At 44.7% G+C, this 23,828-nt stretch overlaps 1 protein-coding gene across 1 annotated transcript; it reads right to left on the bottom strand.

Moving 5' to 3' along the window:
- Window positions 1-2,467: 2,467 nt before the first annotated feature.
- On the bottom strand, window positions 2,468-22,024 carry LHCGR (luteinizing hormone/choriogonadotropin receptor). The gene is made up of 11 exons (NM_204936.2): window positions 21,769-22,024; window positions 15,569-15,640; window positions 12,583-12,657; window positions 10,809-10,883; window positions 10,276-10,350; window positions 10,110-10,187; window positions 8,188-8,256; window positions 7,613-7,687; window positions 6,995-7,180; window positions 5,562-5,642; window positions 2,468-3,825 (listed from the first exon to the last, which is right to left on the bottom strand). The coding sequence occupies exons 1-11, from the start codon at window positions 21,912-21,914 to the stop codon at window positions 2,571-2,573; spliced, it is 2,187 nt and encodes a 728-aa protein (NP_990267.1). The 5' UTR covers window positions 21,915-22,024; the 3' UTR covers window positions 2,468-2,570.
- Between the last annotated feature and the right edge of the window lie 1,804 nt (window positions 22,025-23,828).

Here is a 23,828-nt window from a genome sequence, read left to right as displayed (position 1 = left end):
TGGATATGCACCATTCAGTCCATGAATGATTCTACTGAGAACAGAGCCTCTTTTTGCTAGTCACTGTAAAATTAAGTGGCTAAAGAGCACCAGATTATCAGCTAGTTCTAAAGATGAACTGCTGCATCTTTCTGGTTATGGTGTTAAAGGCTGCCACTAAATGAAGGTGAGGAGTCAGTGCTCTGAGCACCTTTGTGCCACTTCATCTCACCTCTCCTTGTCTCTTTTCAGTTTGTTCATCTGTGCATGGGCGCTGAGACATGACATAAAAGTACTGGAGTAGGAAATGATTTCTAAGCTGTCCTAATTCATAATTATTATATGCCTTCTAACTATCAGCCTGATCTGCCTTTGTATTAAAATGTAAGCTCAGTTACCTAATTACTTTAGCCTATCCCTTAAGCAGTGATCAGATCAGAGTGTTTTTGATCTTAATAGCTTGCTCTAATGCTTTTGATTGTCACTACTTGCAGTCTAGGAAATGTGTTGCTGCAGATACAACAAGGTATGTCCACAATATCAGTTGTGACCATTGAAGGTGCTTCGATTAATGGCTGTCTAAAACTTCACACTACAAAAGGAAGCTTACCAGGAATAATGAAATAGAATAACATGTAACTTGTATGAGAAGCTTCGTGTGAATCTAAATCACTACTATATTACTGTTTTTTATTTATTTGTTCATTTTTGTGTATTGAAAAATTTGAGATACGAGCTTTTCACCCTGATGAACTGCAATATAAGTAAATCATTTGGTGTCTACAGGACACACAGTTTTGTCATGTCTTGTGTTTTTTTTCCCCAGTTCCTTTTACAGGTAGTCCTGTCTCCTTGTCTGCTAAGCTCAGGATCTGATACGTATAAAGAGGTGTCTCATTTGGAATTCTTAGAGCTTGCCAAACCACACATCTAATAGTCTCCTCTGCTTCGTAGTCCTGCTTTGTTCTCCATGTGTATGTCACCTGTTCCTGAGCTGTTACACTGATTGAAAGCACGGCATTAAGCGGAAGGTTAGGGAAAGCTGGAGATGTTATTTCTAATTAACACAATTATAAGTTAACGCTAAACCAGTCAGTAACACAAAGAATTGCTGTCATTAGTGTGAACCAAATCTAATTTGCAGTGCTGTGTTTTGGCAACTACAGTCTGCCCTTTCAAGGACCTGTTAGGCTACATTTGTTGTGGAGGACGTACTGCTCCACTGAGGATCTGTCTTTAGGTATTTTAAGTTTTATCTACAGGATGTTATCTAATACTCTAAAACTTCAATCACAAGCCTGGATAAAATATGTTTGCTTTTCCTTCTGTGAAACAAACTGCCATGCATGAAACGAACTGCCACAAATAGGTCTTAAGCTACCAGGTTGGTTTGGTGACTGAGCGTGTCTGCTCTTCGCATGAGATGGTGAATCCAACCAGCCTGTCAAGAGTAAGTAACTGGTGAAGAGGCTCGATCTGCAGGCCCTGGCTATTGTATATCTTTCTGTCCCCAGGACTATGAGCTTTTCTGGAGGCCAATAACTAAGCCCCTTTGTTATGCTGCAATAACAAAGGAATGCCCAATTCTTAGTTAAATTGGGAATGCAGCCACAAATCTGGATCTCCTTAGCCTCAGAAAATGTGTGGTTTAAAAAAAAATAATAATTTTCAATGGGAAAACAGTTGCTGCAAAATAACTGCTCTGCTCCCTCAGCTGGGAGTGAGGTTGGAATGTGAGGGAATCCTGAATGCCATTGGCATCAGTGACACTGGAGACAGGGCAGGTGTGAATAGGGCACTATGTTGTCCCTGGAGAGAAAACAAGGCAGCACCTATCCTGCTGCTGAGCTGATGGGGACCCTTAACAGCGTAGGTGGCCAGTGTGGGTGTGTTTGATATACAAAATACACTACTTTGTAGAGCACTCAGCATTCTGCAGCTATTGCATTTCTTCTCTTTCAATTTCTGGATCATACATGGCTGCATGTGGATTAACTTTTTTTTTTTTAAATAAATTACCTGTATGCTCCAAGTGAGATCTAATGTAAACTGTGTAACAAAGATTCAACAGGTCCAGTTGTCTTGGTGATGTCTTTACAAGCTGTTGCTTGGTGAACACTATTCTTAACCAGGTGTGTGTGGCTGTGTAATTGGATAATTCTGTTGATGAAATATAGGAGGCATGTATTTATGCTTCTTTCTTTAACCCCCCCCCCCCCCCCCCCCCCCCAGCATGTCAGCACAGCTGGTGGCAGTGGAAAAGAAAGGATGAGGAGTGGCAAACAGGCAGTACTACAGGGAAGCAGATCTGCAATCACCACAGTACCCATTAACCTGAAGAGCACCTCGACTACTCCTGGACTCCCTTGGTTCTACCTGAAGAAGTATTTCACCTAATTCACCTACTAATCTCCTTCTGTGCCTATTGTTACTAGAGAAGAAAAGGGAAAACATTGCTTTGAGCTTCAGAACAGTAACGCTGCGTAAGAATTATTGACTCATGATTTTATTATTTACGGTGAGATGTTCAAGATACGAAACAATCCCTACTTGGTAGAAATAACTGCAGCTGGCACCATAGAGCACAGCACCTACTGGCACTCTGGCTGGCTTTTCTTTGTGGAGCGTCTTGTTTTGCACAGCTTCTCTGAAGCTGACAAAAGCAGCAATGCCTGTGAGGCTTTACTGGGGCCTGGGGCTGAGCTGCCATTTTTGCAGTTGGGGGTGTAAGCAGAGAAGTAGTTCACTCGATAGAGCTCTGCTCGGCTCTTACAGCAACCTAGTTTGCTCATCAGCAGGAAGAAATCTCTTTGGAATGCTTTAGTGAAAATGGCATACAGAAATGGGTTTGCGCAGGAGTTGACTGGGTAGAATAAAACCAGCAGAATCTTGGAGTTCGTCACTGTGATGAGAGGTACCTTAATGGCAGCAGATATGGCAAAGAAGGAGATGGGGGCCATGCAGGTAAAATCCGTGAAGATCAGTATGGCCATTCTCTTGGCAATCTTGGTGTCTTTATTGGCGGCTACCAGCTCAGGGTTCTGCACGGCGACGTATATCTTGATGTAACAAGCACAAATGACAAGGAAGGCTATGACGTTGAGCATTAAGATCAGCAATATGTAGGCTTGGGAAAGCCCCGTTTCAATATCCATGGGCAAACAGATGCTGACCTTCATGTAGCTGCTGACCCCCAGTAGCGGCAGCACCGCTATCAGGATGGAGAACACCCAGCCACCAAGCATGATGGGCACGGCGTGCCGCAGCCGTAGCTTTCGGTCCAGCTGCATGGCGTAGGTGATGGTATGCCACCTTTCTATGGTGATCACTGTTAGTGTGTACACGGAGAGCTCGCTTGCAAACACGGTGAAAAAGCCAGCAGTGCTGCAGCCGCTGCCTGTTTGCCAGTCTATGGCGTGGTTGTAGTACTGCCCGCTTGTCTGAGCATCCACCGAAGCAATGAGCAGCAAGTAAAGCCCCATGCAAAAATCAGCAAAGGAGAGGTTGCACATGAGGAAGCGAGGAACCGTGAGCTTGTAGTGGCTGGTTATGAGGACGAGGAGCACAATGAAGTTGCCAGCAAGGGCAAGGATGTTTATGAACCAGATCAGGACCCTGAGAAAGCTGTATCCTAGGATGTCTTCACAGGGATTAAAGGCATCTGGTTCTGGAGTACACGTCAGTATCTTGGGCTGACAGAAGTCATACTCAAAGTCAAAGCCGGTCATTTCATCCTCATAAAAAACAGTTGAGTAGCTGTAAGGGAAGGCTTCTTCACCTGTTTCAAGTGGGTACATGTGTTTTTCTGCTGGCCACAGCGATGTGTTGGAAGAAGCATCTCTGTAACTATTAAAATAACAACCCCCCCACAGAAGTGAGCTACTTGTTGCGTGCTGCTTGCACTCTTTATAAGGTACAACAGATGACAGTTGTTTTAAAACGCTTTCTATATTTGTTTCTACTGAGTGTTTACAAGCATCAAAGCCCCTATAAGGATGCTTTTTGTTGGGGTAGCAAAGTTGGGTTGTGGTTACATCCACAGAAGTGCTTTCTTATCCAGCTTACCTATTTGTAACCACTTTATCTTGACTGCCTTGTAATTGAGCCACCTTTCTCAGTATGCCAGTAGACTGCAGTTGAAATCATAGTAGCACTTGAATAAATGGATCATAGATTTTATGCATATGGGTTTATCAGAGTGTTATAGAAACTGAAATAATGGAAGGATTTCAGTTCTGCTCCCTTGCCTCCCCTAAGAAACACTCAGCAAAGTCCTGAGACTACATGTGGCTTGGGAAGTGCTGAGATATTTGATTGCAGTGTTATAAAGTGAGGAGTGCATAATTAACTAGATAGAGTATGGCAATGGCTAAAAATACATGAAGTTTAGACTGGAAAAATGCCTAACTATAAATGTTTTAGGTGTTCTGAAGTGATCTCTAATCTCCAGGTCATCTATAAACCTATCATAGTGTCAATAAGCCTATCACAGAAGCAACATTTTAAAAGCAAGTCCCCTCTGATCCCCTGCCAGCATAGCTACCAATATCACCGTTATCCCAACTGTGAGTGTTTGGCGGGCAAATACCCAGCCTTCAGTGTGAGACCTGGAAAACATCCCTATTGTGGATGTGGATGTGGTTTAGAAAAGTCATAGGTTTAAGACAACTGAAATACATGTTTAACCTTCTGCAGTTCCTGAATCCTGTATGTTAATCTCTTTCTTTCTGGAGCATGTTTGTAACTGGCAGATAAAGCTGGGCTGCTTCTCAGCTATTGTGGTTAGGTAAATACCTTGCCAATCTTGTCACCTTAACTTACATGAAAAACTGCCCAATGTCTTTTACTTGTCTGGCTTAAATTGGAGGAGCAGAGAATATGTTTGATTTATTAATTAAAAATAATTGTGATTTTTCTGAGAGGCTGTGTAAACATGCTACCATGTGCAAGCTCTCCTTGTAATAACTCTGGATTTTCAGCCAGTTTCTGTTGTGGTTTCTAAGCTTTAGAATTTGCAGCCTTTTAGCCTAAGAATTGTGACCCTTTGTTCATCTAGATCCCAATGAATCAATCACATTTCAGCTGTATTGCATGTGCCAAAAAACAAATGACCTGACCCTACCTCATGGTTAAAGAGGAAGCCCCCAGGTCTCCCATTTAGCAGGGGATGTGTGAATATTTGCAAATCCTTCAACTCATCCATGAAATAATGTTTGCAGGGCTTGTGATACCCAACACTGCCAACCCACCAATGACACTCCTGCAACTGTCTTTGAAAACTCTCCAGGTAGGCCCTTAAATTTGTTAAATATGTAATCACTGTTTTGAAAGCATTTCAAGAATTTAGAAGAGAAGCTGTAGTGAGGGAGGCCCATGGAATTATATTGGTGTTTTTTCACCTTTTGAGCATAAAAATCACAAATCTTGCTTTAGTGATAGTAAAATTACCACTGTGCCACTTGTAAGGGTGACTGAATTAACCAAAAAAAAAAAAAAAAAGGCATGCTATTTTGGAAAAAGCATAAAAGTAAGAAGAGGGGAGTCTGTATTTGCTATTTCCAGCTTCTGTATGCAGTACTTACAATACTTCACTAGCTGGTTTCCTCATTGTGCTTTCACACTGTTTGGAGAAGTTGTCAAAAATGGAAAGCAAGGAATTTTGCCTGAAATAAGAAGGAAAAGAAAGTTGAGTTTCAGTCTGCATTTTGGCTAAACTCTCATCTTCTCTGCAAGTGATCTTCACAGGCACGTAAGGTGAGTTGGAATTGGTGTCACGCAGTGCAGATATTCGTGCAGGACTTTGAAGGCAGGGGTAGGAAAGCTTAAAATGTTCTGACAGTGAACGATACCACACGGGGTGGTCCTTTATCTCAGTTGTTTATGATGTACTCATTATAGCGAAATAACTTGAGCTGTTAGACGTTTTATGCTGAAAGAAAAGCTATTTGAAAAGTACATGTTGCAAGACCATATATTTGGCAAAATCCTTGGTTTTGAGGCCTTAAAGGTATGGGCTAAATACTGTGTACACTTAAGAGAATGAGACATCTGGAAACTTAAAGAAAGCTTTATGTATAACAAGAGAAATCAGGTTTCAAGATGCCAATCTAAGCACCATCGTAATGCTTGTCAATAATGGGATGGCAACAAAAGTTGATATAGCATGTTTTTTTTCTGCCCACATTCAGTCCAGTGAAGGAAAGTTTTATGGACTGAATGCTACATTCCATCTCTCTAACATGGCTCATGACACACTCAGATCTCAAGAATATTTAGTTTGAAGACTTTATTTGCCTTAAGTCCCTGACTTGCCAGGTCAAATATACGTAAGATCGTGCCACTATGTCTCACTGATCGTTTAGTGCAGTTTATAGGTGTAGCTTCAACTAAACTCCTTAGGAGTTGCTTTGGGTGACTGTGGCCAACTGAGAGTTGAAGAAAAGATGCTGAGAAATTAGCTCCAGCTATCCCAGACTGGCTCATGCAAATCAGTGGATGGGAAGCGCTCTATGTGTCAGCTTCCAAGTGTGAACTGTGGAGAACAATCCTGCCTACTACCATCTGAAAGGCACTAAGCTGAGTAAACCAGCTACAGGCTCATTGTAGCACTTGCATTAAATATGCTGCGTAGCTAAAGTTGGAAGTTTTCCTTTTTTTAGGACAAAGTGCTATTGGTGAAAATACATCTTCCATGTGTTAGAAAGGTATTTTATCCAGACTGCTATTTTATTGAGATAGCAAGGAAAATATAGGCTTTTAGCAAACTTAGAATAACATCTCAGCTGGCTTAGACCCAGGATGTGAGAAATTTCTCCTCCCATAGGAGTGGAAATACCTCTCCTGGATTCAGTAGAGATCTGTTGTTTGGAGGGAGGTCTTGCTGCCTTCCACAGTTTCTTTGCCCCTGAAAGAAGGGTGGGTCAACCCAACAAGGACAGGCCAGCTGAATGGAGTAGAACTGCCATTTTGCAGTTTCTGAAGTCCTGCAGTACAACAGCATGCCATTTGGACTTACTTTTCTGTCCTCAGGTTTTGAAAAGCACAGCAGTGGCTGGGGTAGGTCAGAACGGCTTCCAGCAGGCTGCTGAATTTATCCAGAGGCGGCAGTCTCTTCAGTGAGTACGATGACATTGCATTGAGGACCTGGATGGCCTCCAGCCCATAGCTAGGCAGGGACTCCAGTGCCGTTGAAGAAATATCCCTGAAAAACCAGAAGAGTGCTTTCATTTCTTTTCGTACAGGTAAAAGCCTCCCCAAAGCATGAAGATAGATTGCAGTGACTCATTTCTTTATGAAGGCCTACATCCACAAAGCCATCCAGTATCCAGCTCAGAGATGTACTCTGTGATCCAGGAGCCCCAGGCAGGCTAGGAGCTGGTTTTAGCATGGTGAAAATCAAAACCCACTGTGTTGAGGCTTGTTCTAGGTGTTTCAACTAACGCATTAGTTGAATATTTAATCAAAACTTGCAATGGAATCCACTGTTCTTGCTAGGACCAACTTCAGTAGTTTGGCTTAGAGTAACTTTAGGAAAGACCATGTATAGGACCAAACATTTCAGAGTTATAGCATAGCATAACACAGTTCACGTGGGATGTCTACAAAACCAGGTAAAGAGTGGTTTGATGCTTACAGGACGTCTGGCCCGGTGGCCCCTCTCAGGGCATCGTTGTGTATCCGCCTGAGGTTTTTGTTGTCCTTCAGAATCCTGTGGGGTCAAACATCAAGTCTTTACATCTGCCTCTTGAAATACCTTTATCTCCACTCAAGCTTCCTCCCTTCGCAGTGAGGTTGTTCCAGAGTCTGGTCTGAAATAGGTTATATTTTTTTATGCCACTCCTTTCTCCATTGATGCCATCAGGCTGCTAGCATCGACTCTTAATTCTGATTCCAATTTCTTCTGATTTAATCAAGGAACAGCAACTCTGGTTCCTTTGCAGCAGGACCCGTGTACAGAAATGCAGCAAAGGTTTTGCCAAACCGCAGGACTAGGCCCAGAGCATGCACGATTGATTTAGAAACTACTGATATGTCCAAATGTAAAATGCAGTTTCCTGAATTTACTCTACATGTTCAAGCTTTCCACCCTGCTGCTGCCTTTAGGAGTGTATTGTCTGGGCCCTGCTTTTACCACAAAAGGTTGGCCCAGGTGATCCGTGAGGTCTCTTCCAACCTGATCTTGTCTATGGTTCTATACAACATACTCACAATTGATTTAGCTTGGTCCCATTGAAGGCATGGCTGTGGATATCTTCAAATCCATTTTTATAGAGTTTGCTGAGGATTAACAAAAATGCATAAGGAAAAAATTCAAGAAAAAATTGTTATTTTACTACAAGTTTTAAATCTTAATGCTTAATGCATTAATAATATTTAATTATTATATTGTCTGGCTAATAAGGAATACAGATACCTGTAGTATAGCTGACATTAGTTCAGAAATCAGCATAAAATTGAAGCTTAAATTCCCCAAGCACCTTCCTGCTTAGCTGTTCAAGAAATTATCTTCTTATGTGCAGATTCTCCTTGCTCTGTGGAGCTCTGTGCCCACCTTGGGATGAGACCCAGAAACAAGACATGATTCCAGGTAGGGCCAGGAGAGCAGTGCAGACAGGTAGGAAAAAGTCTTTCATCATTCAGTGGTTAGCAAGCCCTGAACTGTGCCATGGATGCCTTGCCCAGAAGCACTTGCTGCCAGCCCTAGGTTTTTGATTCCCACACTTGGGCCAGATACTGAAAAGTAGGGGACCATGCCACACCTGCAGTCGAGGACCTTCCTTTATTAAGCTATCTAACTTAAGGGTACGATTTCATGGAGAAAAAGAGTGTTGTGATATAGGTTAATGTTTCCAGTATCACTTGTATGTAATCGTTTATATATAATGTTCTTTAATATTAAGCCCTAACATAAAGTCTGCTGCCTTTTATGGGAGGACTCTTTATCTCTCCGAGTTTTATTGTTCCTTTTCCATTTGTTTCTGGGACATCAGAAACAGGCTGTGAACCTGCTCCCAAGAAAAGCTGGGCAGTGCCTGGCTATGTTTGATATGAGGAGTCTGTGTTGGCACAATGCTGAAATTAGCGACTGCCTTAAAAAACACAGCCCCGTTTAGTATTGATTCCCCATCCTCATGAAGCACAAGCAGCCTGAATTAGCTGGTTGAAATACAAAGTATTAGCATGGCTGAATTTATGCCCTCACAAATTACATGTGTTTCACCAAACCGTGCTGCAACAATTCAAATTATTTCAGCTAATTGCAGATAATTCCACGGGGTGGAGTTACAGTGTAGCTCTGCAATTAGGAAACTGCTGATAAGGTAATTCTTTTCTCTCCCATCACAAAAGGATAGGAGAAGAGCTGTTGTTGGTTGTTTCCTGACTGCGAGTCAGACTATGTTCCATTTCATAGTTTAGGAATACAGTGAAAAATTTCTGTCACGTTCATTTTTTTTTTTTGCACCATTCAAAGAATCATAATTTTGCTGAAGTTATTCTGTGAACCGGTTGGTAGGAAAGAGGCCCATAAGATGAAATGATGCTGTAAGCTAAGCCATTGCTCCCCTTTAACATCATGTGGTCGTTGTTTTTGGCCATATTTATGTACAGCTCCCCTATCAGTTTCTGAATACACCAAATCTGTGTTGAAGATATGAAAGCCCTAACCCAGCCAGCTGCAGTACCTGCTCATGCAAAGCCAAGCTCGTGTGCAGGCACGAATATTCATGGGGTGTTGGACAGCAGTTTGGGCACACACTCAAGACAAGGCTCTGTGTTTGGGTGTGTGCATCTTAAATACCAGCCTGATCTGCCGGGGTTGGCTTTATGTGCTTACAGAGCAGTGTTTAGTGGGGAAGTATTGGTGGTAGGTAGGCAGTTGGACTGGATGATCTTGGAGGTCTTTTCCAACCCTGGTGATTCTATGATTCTGGCCCTCCTTGGGTGGAGCATCTCACCTGGCCTTAAACCCACTCATCTCACAGGTGGCTGTAGCATGCTAGAAGGGAAGTCTTGGTATGGAGACAATACAGACATACGGGGCTTAATTACGAGATTCTTTTCAAAGCAGGGCTGCTGTCCTGGAATGGCAGCATTACCCTCCCAGAAGGAGCTGGGAATGCTTTACTCACAGTGTCAGCGATTCGTTGCTCATGCCCTGGAAGGCATTTTGAGGTATGGTTGTCATACGCAAGTTGTCACACAGCTCCCTTTGGGCGGGAAAAAGAAGTTACCTGTCAGAGGTACGGGAGGAAGGTGGGGTGACTCACAGCTGGGTGGGGATGGGGCTTCGCTTACAAAATAAAATGAGCTTCTGAGGAGAAGATCTGCGTCAAGTCTGGGAATTCTATTATTCCGGTGTTACAGATGCTCCTGGAGGAAAGCACAATTTACAGGAGGAAAGGTTACTAGGCTGACTGCAAGGAGAGGCCAACCCCAAAGGTATGAATTTAACTGTATGTTAAAACGAATGGTAAACGTGTTTCTTAATTAATTCTAACTGTGCTTTTAAGATCTGTGAAAACCACACGTAGCGTTCTCAAGCAGCACCTTGGAGAAGCAACGTATATCCACATTAGCAGACTTCGCTATTGCTTTGTCCGTTGCTGCTCTGCCCTGTGTTAGTTTATTTTCTTGCCTTTTAAAAGACCTCTCTGCTGGTAAGCTGCACGTTAAGGCTATTTTAAATGATGTTTAAACCTCTGCTGTGCTGCACGGTGTGAGAAACTTCTTTTCCTTATAATTTTTTTCTGCGCTTCGTCCACTTCTTCATAGAGAGAGAGAGAGAGAGAGAAAACAGAAAACAGAAAGGAAATGAAATGCTTTCTTACAAATATTTTAGCCTTGGAAGGTTTCTGAATGCTCCGTCCTCAATGTGCAAGAGATTTTTTGTGTTCAGGATTAATCTGTAATGAGGGAAAGATATGCTGGTGTTATAATGGTTACATACTTGGAAGGACCTGAGCGTGGCTGCTGGTTGACCTTGCTGGAAAACTGCCACATGTGGAATGTGATGGAAGGCTCTCAGGCTGCCAACAGACCTTCTAGAAATGCATTACAAATGCACTGATGATAATAGTAATAATAAAAGGTTGTAACAGTTAGGTAGCCAAGAAAAAAAAAAACAAAACCCAACAGTCTCCTGAGTTTGCATGGCCCACTGCACTGATTTTCCTTGGTTTGGATATCCTGGTCATTGGTGTGGGTTGGTGTTTTGCTGTTTCTTTGGGATCCATGCTGGGCTCACAGCAGCCTAACGTGAAAGGTTCTGCTTTACCACTGGTGTTCTACGTGCAATCAAATAACCTACCAAATTCAGGCTGACCCGGTATCAGGACCTATCGGACTGGATTGTTATGAGGTCCAATTTAGGGCAGGTGTTTTGGGAGGAGCCTCATTGGATATGAATACAGCTTGGGACTAGGTGAGAATGCAGGACTTCATTACTAACCTGACTCCAAATGCACTGACTGCTGTTTTGTAACTTAGTCTTCTATATCTACACACTGGAATGAGATATTATTAGCATTAATAACCTGAGTCTCCAGGCTGCCAAAGGTGAGTAAACCCTAACTGAGCTGCTGTGAGGTCGTTTAGCATATGAATTTGCAAGGAAAGTTCAAAGCCAAGAGCTACATTGAACACACTGCCCCTGCTCTTCCAATGAAAGTGGCCTTGACGGCAGCTTGAGATGACAAGCCCTCACAGCGTGAGACCTGCAGAGGGCTCAAGATTCAAGCAGGTTTTCCTGCAGCTCTGTGATGGTCTTTCTTAGCTTTCTTGTTTTGGCAGACAGGCAGATGATGAGCTATGCATAATTTGTAGGTGAATGCATTAGCTCAATCTTCTACTTCTTACTTAAACCCACCACTGATTCTAGTGGAAATCTGACCCAGTAATTGCTGGACAAATCTGTCTCCTGCTTCTTTGAGCAAGTCTCTTGCTCTGATGGAATTCACATAAGCGGGGGAAAAAAAATTCTCGCTCAGTTGCACTGTAGTTAAAACACTCACTGATCATGCTGCGGGGAAGAACGCAGTGATGAGGTATTGAATCAAATTTATAGTTCCCAATTTCACTAAATATTTCAGAGCATTCTCCTAGCAATTGCTTTAAATCACATGCTCTCTCAGACGCCTGTGCTAGGCAGGTCCAGTTTAAAATGAGTACATGCTCTGCTTGAGTAATATTTCAGTGCTTGAAAGAAGAGCTGCATGCTAAGCAGTCATATTCAAATACTTGCTTTTGGAAGCTACATCTACAAAAAGGACGATTTTGTTTTCTTATTGACTGATTTCTCTGCTTAGAAAGGTCAGCACTGTGGTAGAAGTAAACACAGAGCTCCAATCGTGTCATTGAGGTACTGAAAGGAACTGGGCTTCATACACATACATGCCTTTACATGATTCAGATCTCCAAAGCTAGAGCCTACGTAGAGGTCGTTACTTTATACAGCACTTTGGACAGAAACGTCAGTCAGCACAGATCTCATCCAAAGCCAATCAAAGTAATATAGGAAGATTTGGCGTAGGGATACTCTTCTGCTGGCTGCTCCTTGCTGATCCTAAATCACGAGGTGGATGCCTTTTTCCCACCACGGCTTACATTTCAGACAAAGCAGGAAGGCTGTCAAACGCACTTGCTTCTATTCTCTCTAGGGAGTCACTCTGGGAGATTTCACTGTAATGAAAAAGACAGACACAAAGCAATACGTTAACAGAGGAGATATCAGAAACCAAGTTTCTACTTACATTTGCTTCTTTTATATGTGGCTATTTAAGCCTCCAATCAATTGTTGTTGTGCAGCAGTGTCCTTGCCTTGCCTCCAAATCCTGAGCCAGTCGTTTTTGCAGTGTTTTGCTACCTTGGGAAGAGGGTATGGCAACCATCTGAAGTAAGGATCTCCAGAGCAGCCAATCTCCACTTTTTCAGTAAACTGTAGATAAGGCAGTGACTGAGGGCTGAACTAATGCAAACAAAGTCAGCTCAAGTCAAGGAGCCTTTTGGTCCCACTCAGTACATTTGTTTGCATGGACAAGGATGTAGATAATAACTGTATGAAGCCCTGTGAACATAAAGTCGTGGTGATGGTCACCTAATGCACACATGTACAGACACACAAATATGCACTCGGTGCACTTTATGAATAACTGGGGGATTTAAATACCGTTTTCATTACATCATGGAAACTTATGGAAGTGGCTCTTTTCCATCATTACACAGATCAACGTGACTGTTTTCAAAAGCATTACATGATTTTCACATACCAGTGCTCCTATTCTGCATATATACAGTTAAGAATATTGCATACAGAGAAAAAAAAATCACTTTGGTGATGCCTGCCAAACGCCTGCTAGATTAAGTTTCAAAGATTGACACAAAATTGACTCCTGAAAGTAAATAGTATATATTAATGCATATAGAGGGGAAAGGTCTTCAGAACAGCATTTTCTCTTGACAGAACTGACTGGAACAGCACAGAAACTATACTGAAGATTATACCCTGTCAGCAAAGCATAAATACTTTTTCTAAACAACTGGAACATGCCTATAGAATTGGAGTCACTATTGTCACAGTTCTGAAAGTTATCTTATCTGAAGCGCGATTACAATAGAACAGTTCCTATGAATGTTAATATAGAAGCCCTTAGACCACGATGGCCTTTTTTTTTGTTTGGACTGGCAAAGGGGAACGCATACCAAAAACTATACATTCAGTGTGTTTCCTACAGAAATACTCATGATTTTTTCCATCAACAGAATTTGGTGAGATAACCATTGCACTATCAAAAAAAAAAAAAGACTATTTATAAATCAAAGATGGATGCAGATCAAGTGGCCTCTTGACGGCCTGATCTGAAGAGGCTCAGGGCTGAGCTGCATGCACTGGGTTGGATCAGGGACTACTTGTCAGACTTGAAATAAAAGGCTCTTTCAGGTCCAGGGTCTGAATTATGAGACCTCAGATCTCACGGTTCTTCCCTGAGATCCTTCCTACTCTCCGCTGGCTTTCCGTTCATGTATGTCTAAAAGAGTTATGACTGTGACAATAATTTACCATTTGATTTGCAGTTGGTGATGAGTTGCCAAATTGATGATTTAGAGATTTTTTCGATTTAAAAATATGCATTTCTCAAAGTAACACTGAATCTCAATAAAACTGTGTAGTACTCTATAGATTTACATCAGACAAACACATTGATTTCCATGCTGTTAATTTGGAGAGAAGTATTAAAAGGACACAGAGAAGTCAATTCTCTTATGGAAGAGAAAAACGTCAATGAACAAAACAGCCTCTGTGAAGAATGGGTTATGCATACAGTTTGGGAAAAATTAGCAGCAAATCATATAGGTAGGAGACACTCAATGGATTTAAGCTGATATCCCATCTAAAAATGCTAAGTGCCTATTACTCATTAAGATGCAAGTGAATGCAAGATGCAGTGCCATTAGCTCAAACTGTAGTATTCTGTTCTAGTTGAACAGATGTGGACATAGTTTAGGTTTAGTTTTTCTACTCCTTAGAGCTGCAGAAACACAAAAGTTTATAATTTGGCTGAAATCGTTGAACCAATGAGCACTAAAAGCAAAACCAGTCCAGCTGAGGATTTAGGCATTTGCATCACCCTTATCCTTCAATTCTTTGCCTTCGTGAATGCACTCTGAAAGGGTTTTCTATATTCTCTTTTTGTCTCCCAGAAAATAGATGTTGTAACATCTAATGTGTATTTTAATATCTGATATACTCTAGTTTTTATGGATGAGAAGACTAGTCTAAAACATACACCTAGAATAGTAAGTGGTATTATTTGTGCTGCTGCTTTTAGTTACTGGGGGAATTGCTTCTGAATTGCACAGGTGTGTCATCAGCTTTGCCTTTCAATGAAGACTTCATACAGATAGAACAAAAGGCAATGGAGAATCAAACTTGCCATCTTTCAGTTGGAATAATGACAGAAATAAGGGTGGGACTGGTCAGCCCACCCTTCTGGTTGAGCCCTTGCTATAAAACAGATGCAAAGTTAAGCAAGGAGAAGCAATGCCAACCTGATGCATGAAGTTGCCATGCTTGTAAATGGTAATAGCCAAGAAGGGGTTCGGTCCTACAGATCCTCTTCCATGCTTATCTCTCGGTGCAAAACAGCAAAAAAAGAGCCTTATTTGAGCACTCCAGAACTGTACAATTGCAGGATACCCCAGCTATCATTACAGAGGGAACATTTTATGATAGCTTTCTACCTCCTTTGCCAGTCAAAAATGCCTATCATCAGTTATCAAGCTGTATCCAGTTCTCTCCAATGTGATTAATGTTTCATTACATGATCTGTTAAACCCCTGTCAAAAAGCAATACCTTCTCAAATCACGTTTTAAAGATTGTTAGTGAGAGATGAATGGTCTATAAGAACAGCTTATCCTTGCCTAGTGTGTGTGGGTAGCTTTTTTCCTTTCTATGAACGTATTTTTTAGCAACACACTTCTATTTTTTTTTATTTTATTTTACAATAATGTAAATAGAGGCTTCTGTTTTTGTTTTGTTAAAACTTCTAGCAAGGCATTAGAAGGAGTCTATGGAAAATGTTGCCAACTTACATGATGAAGGCATCTCGAAGTCCTTCAAATGCATGTGATGGGATCACTTTCACAGGGAGGTGAGTGAATGACCTGAGAAAAGAGCAGAAGGAGGAAAGGGTTTTAAGGCATGGGATTTCCTTGTTCACAGCCTGTACACAACAGACCATTGGGCCCCTGTGTTTTGCCTGCAGATCTTTGTACATCTGCGGCCTGACCCTTCTACCATCGACCCTAGTGAAACAAATTTGAGGGCTATTGGCTCAGTTCTTTAACAGCACAAATTTGAGATTGGCATAGTCAAATCAGTAATAATCATAAACTATTAAATAAATGCATAGCCTGACAGAAACGGACTGCTATATTCACAGTCAAGTGAAGCCACAGGCTGTTTAAGGTTATTTCCTTTGGAATAAGGGGCTTTCACATAAGGCTCTACAACAACGTTTGTTTCCATCTCTGGACTGTGCTCTTCTCTCAGTAGTACTGCTGTGGTATCGTGCTGTGGCACTGGCATTCCCAGCCAGTTCCAGGCTGTGTGCAAGTGCTAGAAGAGATTTGACTTTGGCCTGATGTTTTATTTATTTATATTAAATTGCAGCAGACTGATTTGCCGATTAAAAGCAAGCGTGCGTTTCCCTTTTTAATTCCTTAATTACTCTCACCGAGATGTTAATGGTCCTGTGGGGGACAGATCTGCGTTTTACCATCCTGCTCTGCATCTGAACTATGGTGCCAATTCGTGCAGCCATGGCCATGCTCTCCCTGATAACAGCCACAGGAAAATATTTGACATACTTCAGGACATTATCTCTGTGCAAACAGATAATTGCTCTCTTTTGCTTTTTAAATTACAGATAGCTAGACAGACACATCTGCTTCCCATCCTCAAAAACATGCTGTCAAGGTTTTTTGAAATGTTCCCTTGCTATTCATAAAGCCTGTTTTTGAGTTTTTGTTGTTGTTGTTGTTGTCATCATCCTTTGTATGAAGACAATTTAAAATGTTTAAGAACTTGACTGGACAATTTGGTGGATAAGGAAATGCCAGAGGGTTGTGGTCAATGGCTCTATGTCCAAGTGGAGGTTGGTGATGAGCAGGGTCCCCCAGGGGTCCATCTTGGGACCGTACTCTTTAACATCTTTATCAGTGACATAAATGATGGGATCGAGTGCACCCTCAGCAAGTTTGCTGATGACGCCAAGCTGCCTGGTGCAGATGGGACAGAAGGAAGGGATGTCACCCAGAGGGACCTTGATAAACTCAGAAGGTCAGTCCTTCTCAACCTGATGAGGTTCAACATAGCAAAGTGCAAGGCTTTGCACTTGGATCAGAGTAATCCTAGATATGTATACTGACTGGGAGAACTCCTTGGGAGCAACCCTGTGGAGAAGGACCTAGGGGTCGGGTAGGTGAAAAGCAATATGGGCCAGCAGTGTGTGCCTGCAGCCCAGAAGGCCAATGGTATCCCGGGCTCCATCAGAAGAAGAGTGGCAGCAGGGACAGAGAGGTAATTGTCCATCTCAACTCTGCCCTTCTGAGGCCCTGTCTGGAATAGTGCGTCCAAGTCTGGGGCGCCCAGCATAGGAAGGATGTGGAACTGCTTGAGAGAATCCAAAGGAGGGCCACAAAGATGCTCAGAGAGCTGGAGCATATCTATGGAGACAAGCTGAGAAAGCTGGGTTTGCTCATCCCGTAGAAGAGAAGGCTATGTGAAGACTATTATAGCCTTCCAAAATTTTAAGGGAGATTATAAACAGGAGAGAAATCAACTTTTTTACATGGGTAGATTCTATCCTAAAGGAAGGGAGATTTATATTAGATGTCAGCGGGACACTTTTCACTGAGAGAGAAGTGAGGTGCTGGAACAGGCTGTCCAGAGAGGTTGAAGCTGGAGGTGTTTAAGGCTGGGTTGGATGGTGCCCTGGGTAGTCTGACCTAGTACTTGATCTAGTGGCTGGCAACTGTGATACGGGGTTGGAACTTGATGATCCTTGAGGTCCCTTCTGACTCAATCCATCCTATGATTTACACACTATCGTGGCAGGCTGTCACACGTATGTAATGTTTGGGGTTAAATCAGTCTAGATGTATTATGGAGACTGGTACCAATTCCTTGCTGCAGTGCAATGTGATCTTTAGCAAGTCACTTATTTTCTTTGCACCGATTTCCTGCCAGTAAAACAGATAGGGAAACAGTGCTTCCCTACCCTATAGGAGTGTTATAAGAATATGGATGTTTTTGACACCACTGGAATTGGGCTCCACCTGTCCCTAGACAGATGCTGGCATATAGTGGTGTGTGTGAGCACACATTATTTGCCCTGAGGGGACAGAGATGTGCAGAGAATCCTGCAGTAGGGATCGACAGACTGAGCCAACGGGAAAGTACCTTTGGGAAGGAGCAAAAAGTGGGAGCTGAGAATTGCAGCTGCGACAACCAGAACCTCTTCAGGGCTGTACCATCAGTTAGGGCTGCTTGGAAAACAGAACATACCTATTTGTGACAGTGTCTGCACGCACACAAAACAAGGCAAAAAACCCCACGGTGCCTGTCCCCCTGCATGCAGAAAGCCTCTGGGACAGTGCTCCTGGCTTTGCCACCGCACTGATGGGCTGAATTCAAGGTGGGACGAACCAGCACTTTGATAGGTGCTACAGTTAAACCTCATGAAAGCACTTAATCCATTCTGTATTGAAACTTAATTTTGTTTTGAATTCTTCTTGATAGCTGAAACTGTGAACTCATCTGCATTGGTATTACCTTGACTCCTTAAGCATCTCACAGAACAGCAAGCACAAAGGAAGAAGGCAATTTGGACTTTCCTCTTAATCCTTGAAACAGTGATGTAGCACACAGAGAGCTGTTTGGTGTCAACAAAGATCTTCTATTCAGAAAAAAGTGAAAGATGCTTTCAGCCTATTCTTTTCTGCTTTAGCTTTGCAGCTTGCATCTCAAACCCTGCCTGTGCTAAGGGAAATAAATTCATTTCGATAGCTCTTTCCATACCCCAGACATTCTGGAAAAGATCTTTTAGCTGCTGAGCAAAATCCAGCTGTGTGTATGTATAAACATTTAGGTTAGAAGAGTTTGGATGTTTGGTGCAGGCTTAATTCTGCCCAAAGCCCAGAGTAAAGCAAGGCCTCTGCTGGGCCTCTGCTGTTGAGCGTGACTGATGTTGGTAGCACAGAATGAAACTCAAGCAGATGCTGGCAGGAATTACATATCGATTTATTTTGGATAGCACTCAGAGGGTGATGCTCAGATGTGACCAGTGATTCATCTCTCAGAGCTGGAGAAGCTGCTGACAGAAAGAACAAACTGGGTTTTATAAAGCTTTCATACCTGCTGCTTTCTCGTGCTGCCAGCTGACTTGTATGGCCTTTGAAAGGAGGACTGCATCCCTTTTAATACGTGTTACCAGCACCAGCTTGAGAGGCCTGTTAGTTAAAGGATGAGAACTTTTGTACTTTTAAGAAAAGCCTGTCAGTATCTTTCATGTTTAATACACAGTAATTCATGGGTACTTGCTCAGTGCATTCAATGGCTGCCAATAGTGTGACTTCAGATAACCGTGGGGCGTTTCATCCTTGGCATCCAGGAGAGGTGCACAGGAAGGAGCAGGGAGCCAGCCAGCCTGCTGGGCACTGAGCCCTGCCTCACACTGGGTTTTCTAGGCAGCTAGGCGTGAAACTGCCAGGCTGAATACATGCGTCCAAGCACCGTGTGGCATGCAACCACATAGGGTGATCCATATTTCTGACGCCACAGAGGTGAATGGGCAAGGTGGATCTTTGCTGAGTGGCAGGCATTTGATTCTGAGGTGTCCTTGATCTTAACTCAGAAGAATTGAGAGTATTTATTGAAAATGAGACTGAAAACTCACCATTTTTATCAGCTTTTATCAGCTTCTGGGGGCAATGTAAAGGATGGATACTGATTATTACAGCCCTATAGAGCAGGTACTGTCTACCTGCAATGGGAGCTAACATGCTGCATCTACCTCACAAACAGCCAAAGAGTACATTCAGGTGATGACGGGTGACACGTTATATCCTACCAAAGATTTTGGCCCTGGAACTAAATTTCGGTGTCAGTCCCTACAAAGCCAAATATGCCTTCTCTCATACACAGAGCTGCGCGGGGGGAGAAGAGAGCCGAAGAGAGATTGGTACGGTGTGCAGAGATGGAGGCAATGCAACGAGAAAGCTGGCAAAGACTTCCAATTTAAACGACTGCATGATTCTGTGATGGGTTGTATCACGAAAGGGTAGGAGAGAGGGAAAAACAACACCTAAGTGGGTAAGAAGACACCAGGATGAAAACAAGAGATGAAAGGAAAGCAAAAGGGGTGCAATAGGAACTAAAACAAGGACCAGAATACGCGACCACCTGTAAGGCTGGAGACTGTGTTTATTACTACAGTTTTGTAACTGTACAGCAAATGCTTGCTGGTCTGTGGACATTTGTGGGATGGGAACTACAGCTCCCTATGCTGCCCTATGACACCGCATCCTGTTTGGTGTCCGTGCATCTCTTGAGCGATGAAATGGAAGATATGCAGCTCCCAGCACAGAGCTCTGCACCAAAACAGGACCCTTCTGGGTGTAAGAGGGCATTTCTAGGAGATGGACATATCTGTGCAACTGCAGATTGGAAGAGCGAGGGATTTTTGTTTGATATCTGGGTATAATATTGACTTTTAGAGGATACTGCAGGGATCAAAATCTTGGTTGAACTCTTATCTGACTGTGTGGCAGGTTTCTGCAGCCAGCCTCACAGCTGGGCTCTGCAAGCAGCTGCAAAGCTCTTATAGCAAAGGTTAAAGAGGAAAACCCTTCTCTTTTCCTCGCCTATCACCTACCCTGCTGATCTGAGTAAAATACAACTGATAAGAGGCCCTAAGGCTGTTATCTGTCTCAACCTGGTCACGGAGGTGGGGATGTGGATTCTTTTCGGAGCAGCAGACAGGAAAAAAAAAGGAAGAGTACACCAAAAAAAAGAAAGCGGCAAAACCACACCAGTTTGGAGCTGCTGCTGACCTCTCTGGGCTGTGATTCCAGAGAGACGTATGGCATCCTAATGAAATGCTAGAGCCCTGCAATGCCTCTCCTCCCCACATGATGCTGTGTGGGACCCATCCCCTGCCGGCTCCGCGTGTGTTACCAGCACCAGGGCAGAAATGGACTTTGTTGCAGTCACCACGGAGGATACCTCCAGCTCCCATGGGCTGAGCTTCCTCTGACACCACGGTAACACGGGGGCACGGGGAGGCACAAGCTAAGGACGGAGCTGCTTCGGGGAGCTATTCACATGGCTCTGAGCTAACACAGCTTGGTGTTTCTTGCGCCTATCGTTCTCAAGCTGGGGAGAAAGGAATGAGCAGAGCAGGGATGGTATCATCCCCGGGGAATTCCAAGAGCAAGTGAAATTTACAAACAAATTGCACGAAAATGGAAAACATCAGCTTTGTTTCTGAACAGGGCATAGTAAGAGAGATGTCGCTCAGTTCCTGCACAGACAGCACAGCTGCTGCTCCTTGGGATCCCTTGGTTATCTGCTGCTCCTCTCATGCCATGTTTTGACGCTGGGGTTGTTTAGATAAGTGCTGCAACCCAACTTGTATACTGCACCACAACAGCGCTCCGATACAGATCGTGTACTGCCTGCGCTCTGCCACGTGGGGAGCTGGCACGGGGTGAGGGAATCCCCACGACTCCCTTTGGGTGCGATCCAACCCTCATTCCCAGAGCAGCAGCAGTCAGAGCGGGACCGACTTACAGAGAGACTGATCGGCCCCCAACCTGTCACCGGCTCGGGCCTCCCAAAGGTGCAAGGAGCGCTTCTGGGAGGACCGGGAGCTGCAGCCGGGACAGGAGCACAGTCACGGGATGCTGCGCCTCAGCTCAGAGGGCTCTGGGTTGCACAAGGGCTGGGAGAAGGCGTGGGCGAGAAGTCAGGCGGGTCGGCGAGAGACGGAAAAGACAACAGAGCGGATACCGACCGTTCAAGCCCGTTCGTACAAAGTTACTCGGGCCGCCGCAGGGCGCTGTTAGGGGATGCGCAAAGCGACTTTGCCTGCCGTCCCAACAAGAGAACGCGGAAAGTTCAGCCGACCGCAGCCGCGCCGTTTCTTGCCACCCCCGACCCCGCGCCGGTCCGAGCACCCGGCTGCCACACGTTCCCCACGGGACACCCCCCGGCACCCCGCGGTACTTACGCACGGGCGGGCGCGGGGCGCGCCCCCGGCGGCGGCGTCGGGCAGCGCAGGGCGGGCTGGGTGCAGGCACAGCGCTGCGGGCAGCGGCCGCCCCCCGCGCCGGGCAGCAGCGCGGGCAGCAGCAGCGGCAGCAGCGCGGGCAGCATGCCGGGAACACCGCGCCTCGCTGTGCCGCTCGCGGCCGCGGCACGCGCCCCGTTCCTCCCGCCCCGCCCTGGGGCGTGCTCGGCCCTCGCCGCCCGGCCCGCCCGCAGCCGGATCCGCGCTGGGGGGATTCCGCGGTCCTCTCAGTGGGAGGGGGGTGTAGAAGTGACGCTGTCCCTTCTGGAGGTGTTCACTGGCCAGCGAGCGGTGTTTGCCCGCTGAGGAATCGGAGGGAGGTACCTCGTGGTGCGCGGCTCGTTAAGTTCGCGGGTGGCACCAAACTGTGAGGAAGCGTGGATCTGCCTGTGGGTAGGGAGGCCCCACAGAGGGATGTGGGTAGGCTGGATCGCTGGGCTGAGGGTAACTGTGTGAGCTCCAACAAGGCCGTGGGCCGAGTCCTGTGCTTTTATCACAACCCCGCGCATCACTATGGGCTTAGGGCAGGGTGGCTGGAAAGCTGCATGGAGGAAAAGGATCTGGAGCTGCTAGCTGACAGCCGGCTGAGCATGAGCCAGCAGTGTGCCCAGGTGGGCAAGAAGGCCAACGGCATCCTGGCTTGTATCAGAAACAGTGCAGCCAGCAGGAGCAGGGAGGTGATCGTACCTCTGTACTTGGCACTGGTGAGGCTGCATCTCAGTACTGCGTTCAGAGTTGGGCCCTGCACTACAGGGAAGGCATCGAGGGTCTGGAGCACAAGTGTGATGGGGAGCAGCCGAGGGAACTGGGACTGTTCAGTCTGGAGAAGTGGAGGCTAAGGGAGACCTTATTGCTCTCTACAACTGCCTGAAAAGAGGTTGTGGTGAGGTGAGGTTGGCTTCTTCTCCCAGGTAACAGCGATAGGACAAGAGGGAATGGCCTCAGGCTGCACCAATGGAGGTTCAGATTGGGTACTAGGAAAAAAAATCCCTCCTCAGAAAGAATGGTGAACATTGACACAGACTGCCCAGGGAGATGGTGGAGTCCCTCTCCCTGCATTGTTCAAGAACAATGGAAAAGGGGTACTTCAGGGACATGGTTTGTGGGCATAGCAGTGCTGGGTTGACAGTTAGACATTGTGATCTCAGAGGTCTTTTCCAGCCTTAATGTTTCCATGATTCACAGAGGTCTGGGTTGTTTTTGTAAGGAACCATTTTTCACACGGCAGTCATTGCTGCTGTTACTGTCATTTACTACTGCTACTTCTAGGAGTTATAGGAAGAATTCAGCACTCGATTGGTAACAAATGATGGAGTGACCCACAAAGCAAGCTAATTGCTCTCCAGAGGACTTGCAAACCAACTGAAAGGGTATGGGATCACCTTTAGCTACCTCTACCTTTATGCGTCTTCAAGAAAAGGGCCCTGAGCCTCCCTCCCCAAAGCTATCACTGGGAGATGTTAACCACATGTGTGCGAGGGTTTTGAAACCCCCTTACTTTTAACAAACCGAATTAGAATGACAAGCAAAGAACGTGATCTCTGTTTGAAAGACTCAGTCTCCTGGGAGTCTTGCACATGTGGTCTTGAGTTGGTGTCTATCCAAAATGGAGCTGTTTTTACGCATAAATTCAGGCATGTGTGCACATGGTGCTAATATGAATTCACATGCATAGGCACAACAGCATGGGGTCATAGAATCATTAAGGCTGGAAAAGGCCTTTAAGATCATCGTGTCCAACCACCAACCCCTTCCCTCCGTGCCCGCTGACCCGTGGGCCTCAGTGCCACATCTGCATGGTTCTTGACGTTCATACAGGGATGAACCTTGTATGGCCCTGCAATGATGTATGCAGTTATACACCTATGTTCCTATGCATGGCCATAACAAATGGCACCACGAATATACTACAGCTCAGGGAACCATCTTTATTGTGGCGGCACTGAAGAAGGAGCTCAGCTTTGACGATGTGCTGAAGTTCCAGTGAAGTCCCAGGGACT

Source organism: Gallus gallus, chromosome 3 (genome assembly GCF_016699485.2).
Source record: "Gallus gallus isolate bGalGal1 chromosome 3, bGalGal1.mat.broiler.GRCg7b, whole genome shotgun sequence".
NCBI classification, from domain to species: domain Eukaryota; kingdom Metazoa; phylum Chordata; class Aves; order Galliformes; family Phasianidae; genus Gallus; species Gallus gallus.
Note: the sequence above shows the minus strand (reverse complement) of the source record. Positions and strands in the feature narration are given on the sequence as shown.

Bases quoted from the DNA above. Each gene is read 5' to 3' on its own strand.
- LHCGR (NM_204936.2), bottom strand. From the start codon at position 21,914: ATGCTGCCCGCGCTGCTGCCGCTGCTGCTGCCCGCGCTGCTGCCCGGC. The intron at 12,658-15,568 runs GTAAGTTGGCAA...TTTTCATTACAG, and splicing joins CTTCGAGATGCCTTCATCAT to TGAAATCTCCCAGAGTGACT. The intron at 5,643-6,994 runs GTAAGTCCAAAT...TTCTTATTTCAG, and splicing joins CAAAACCTGAGGACAGAAAA to GCAAAATTCCTTGCTTTCCA.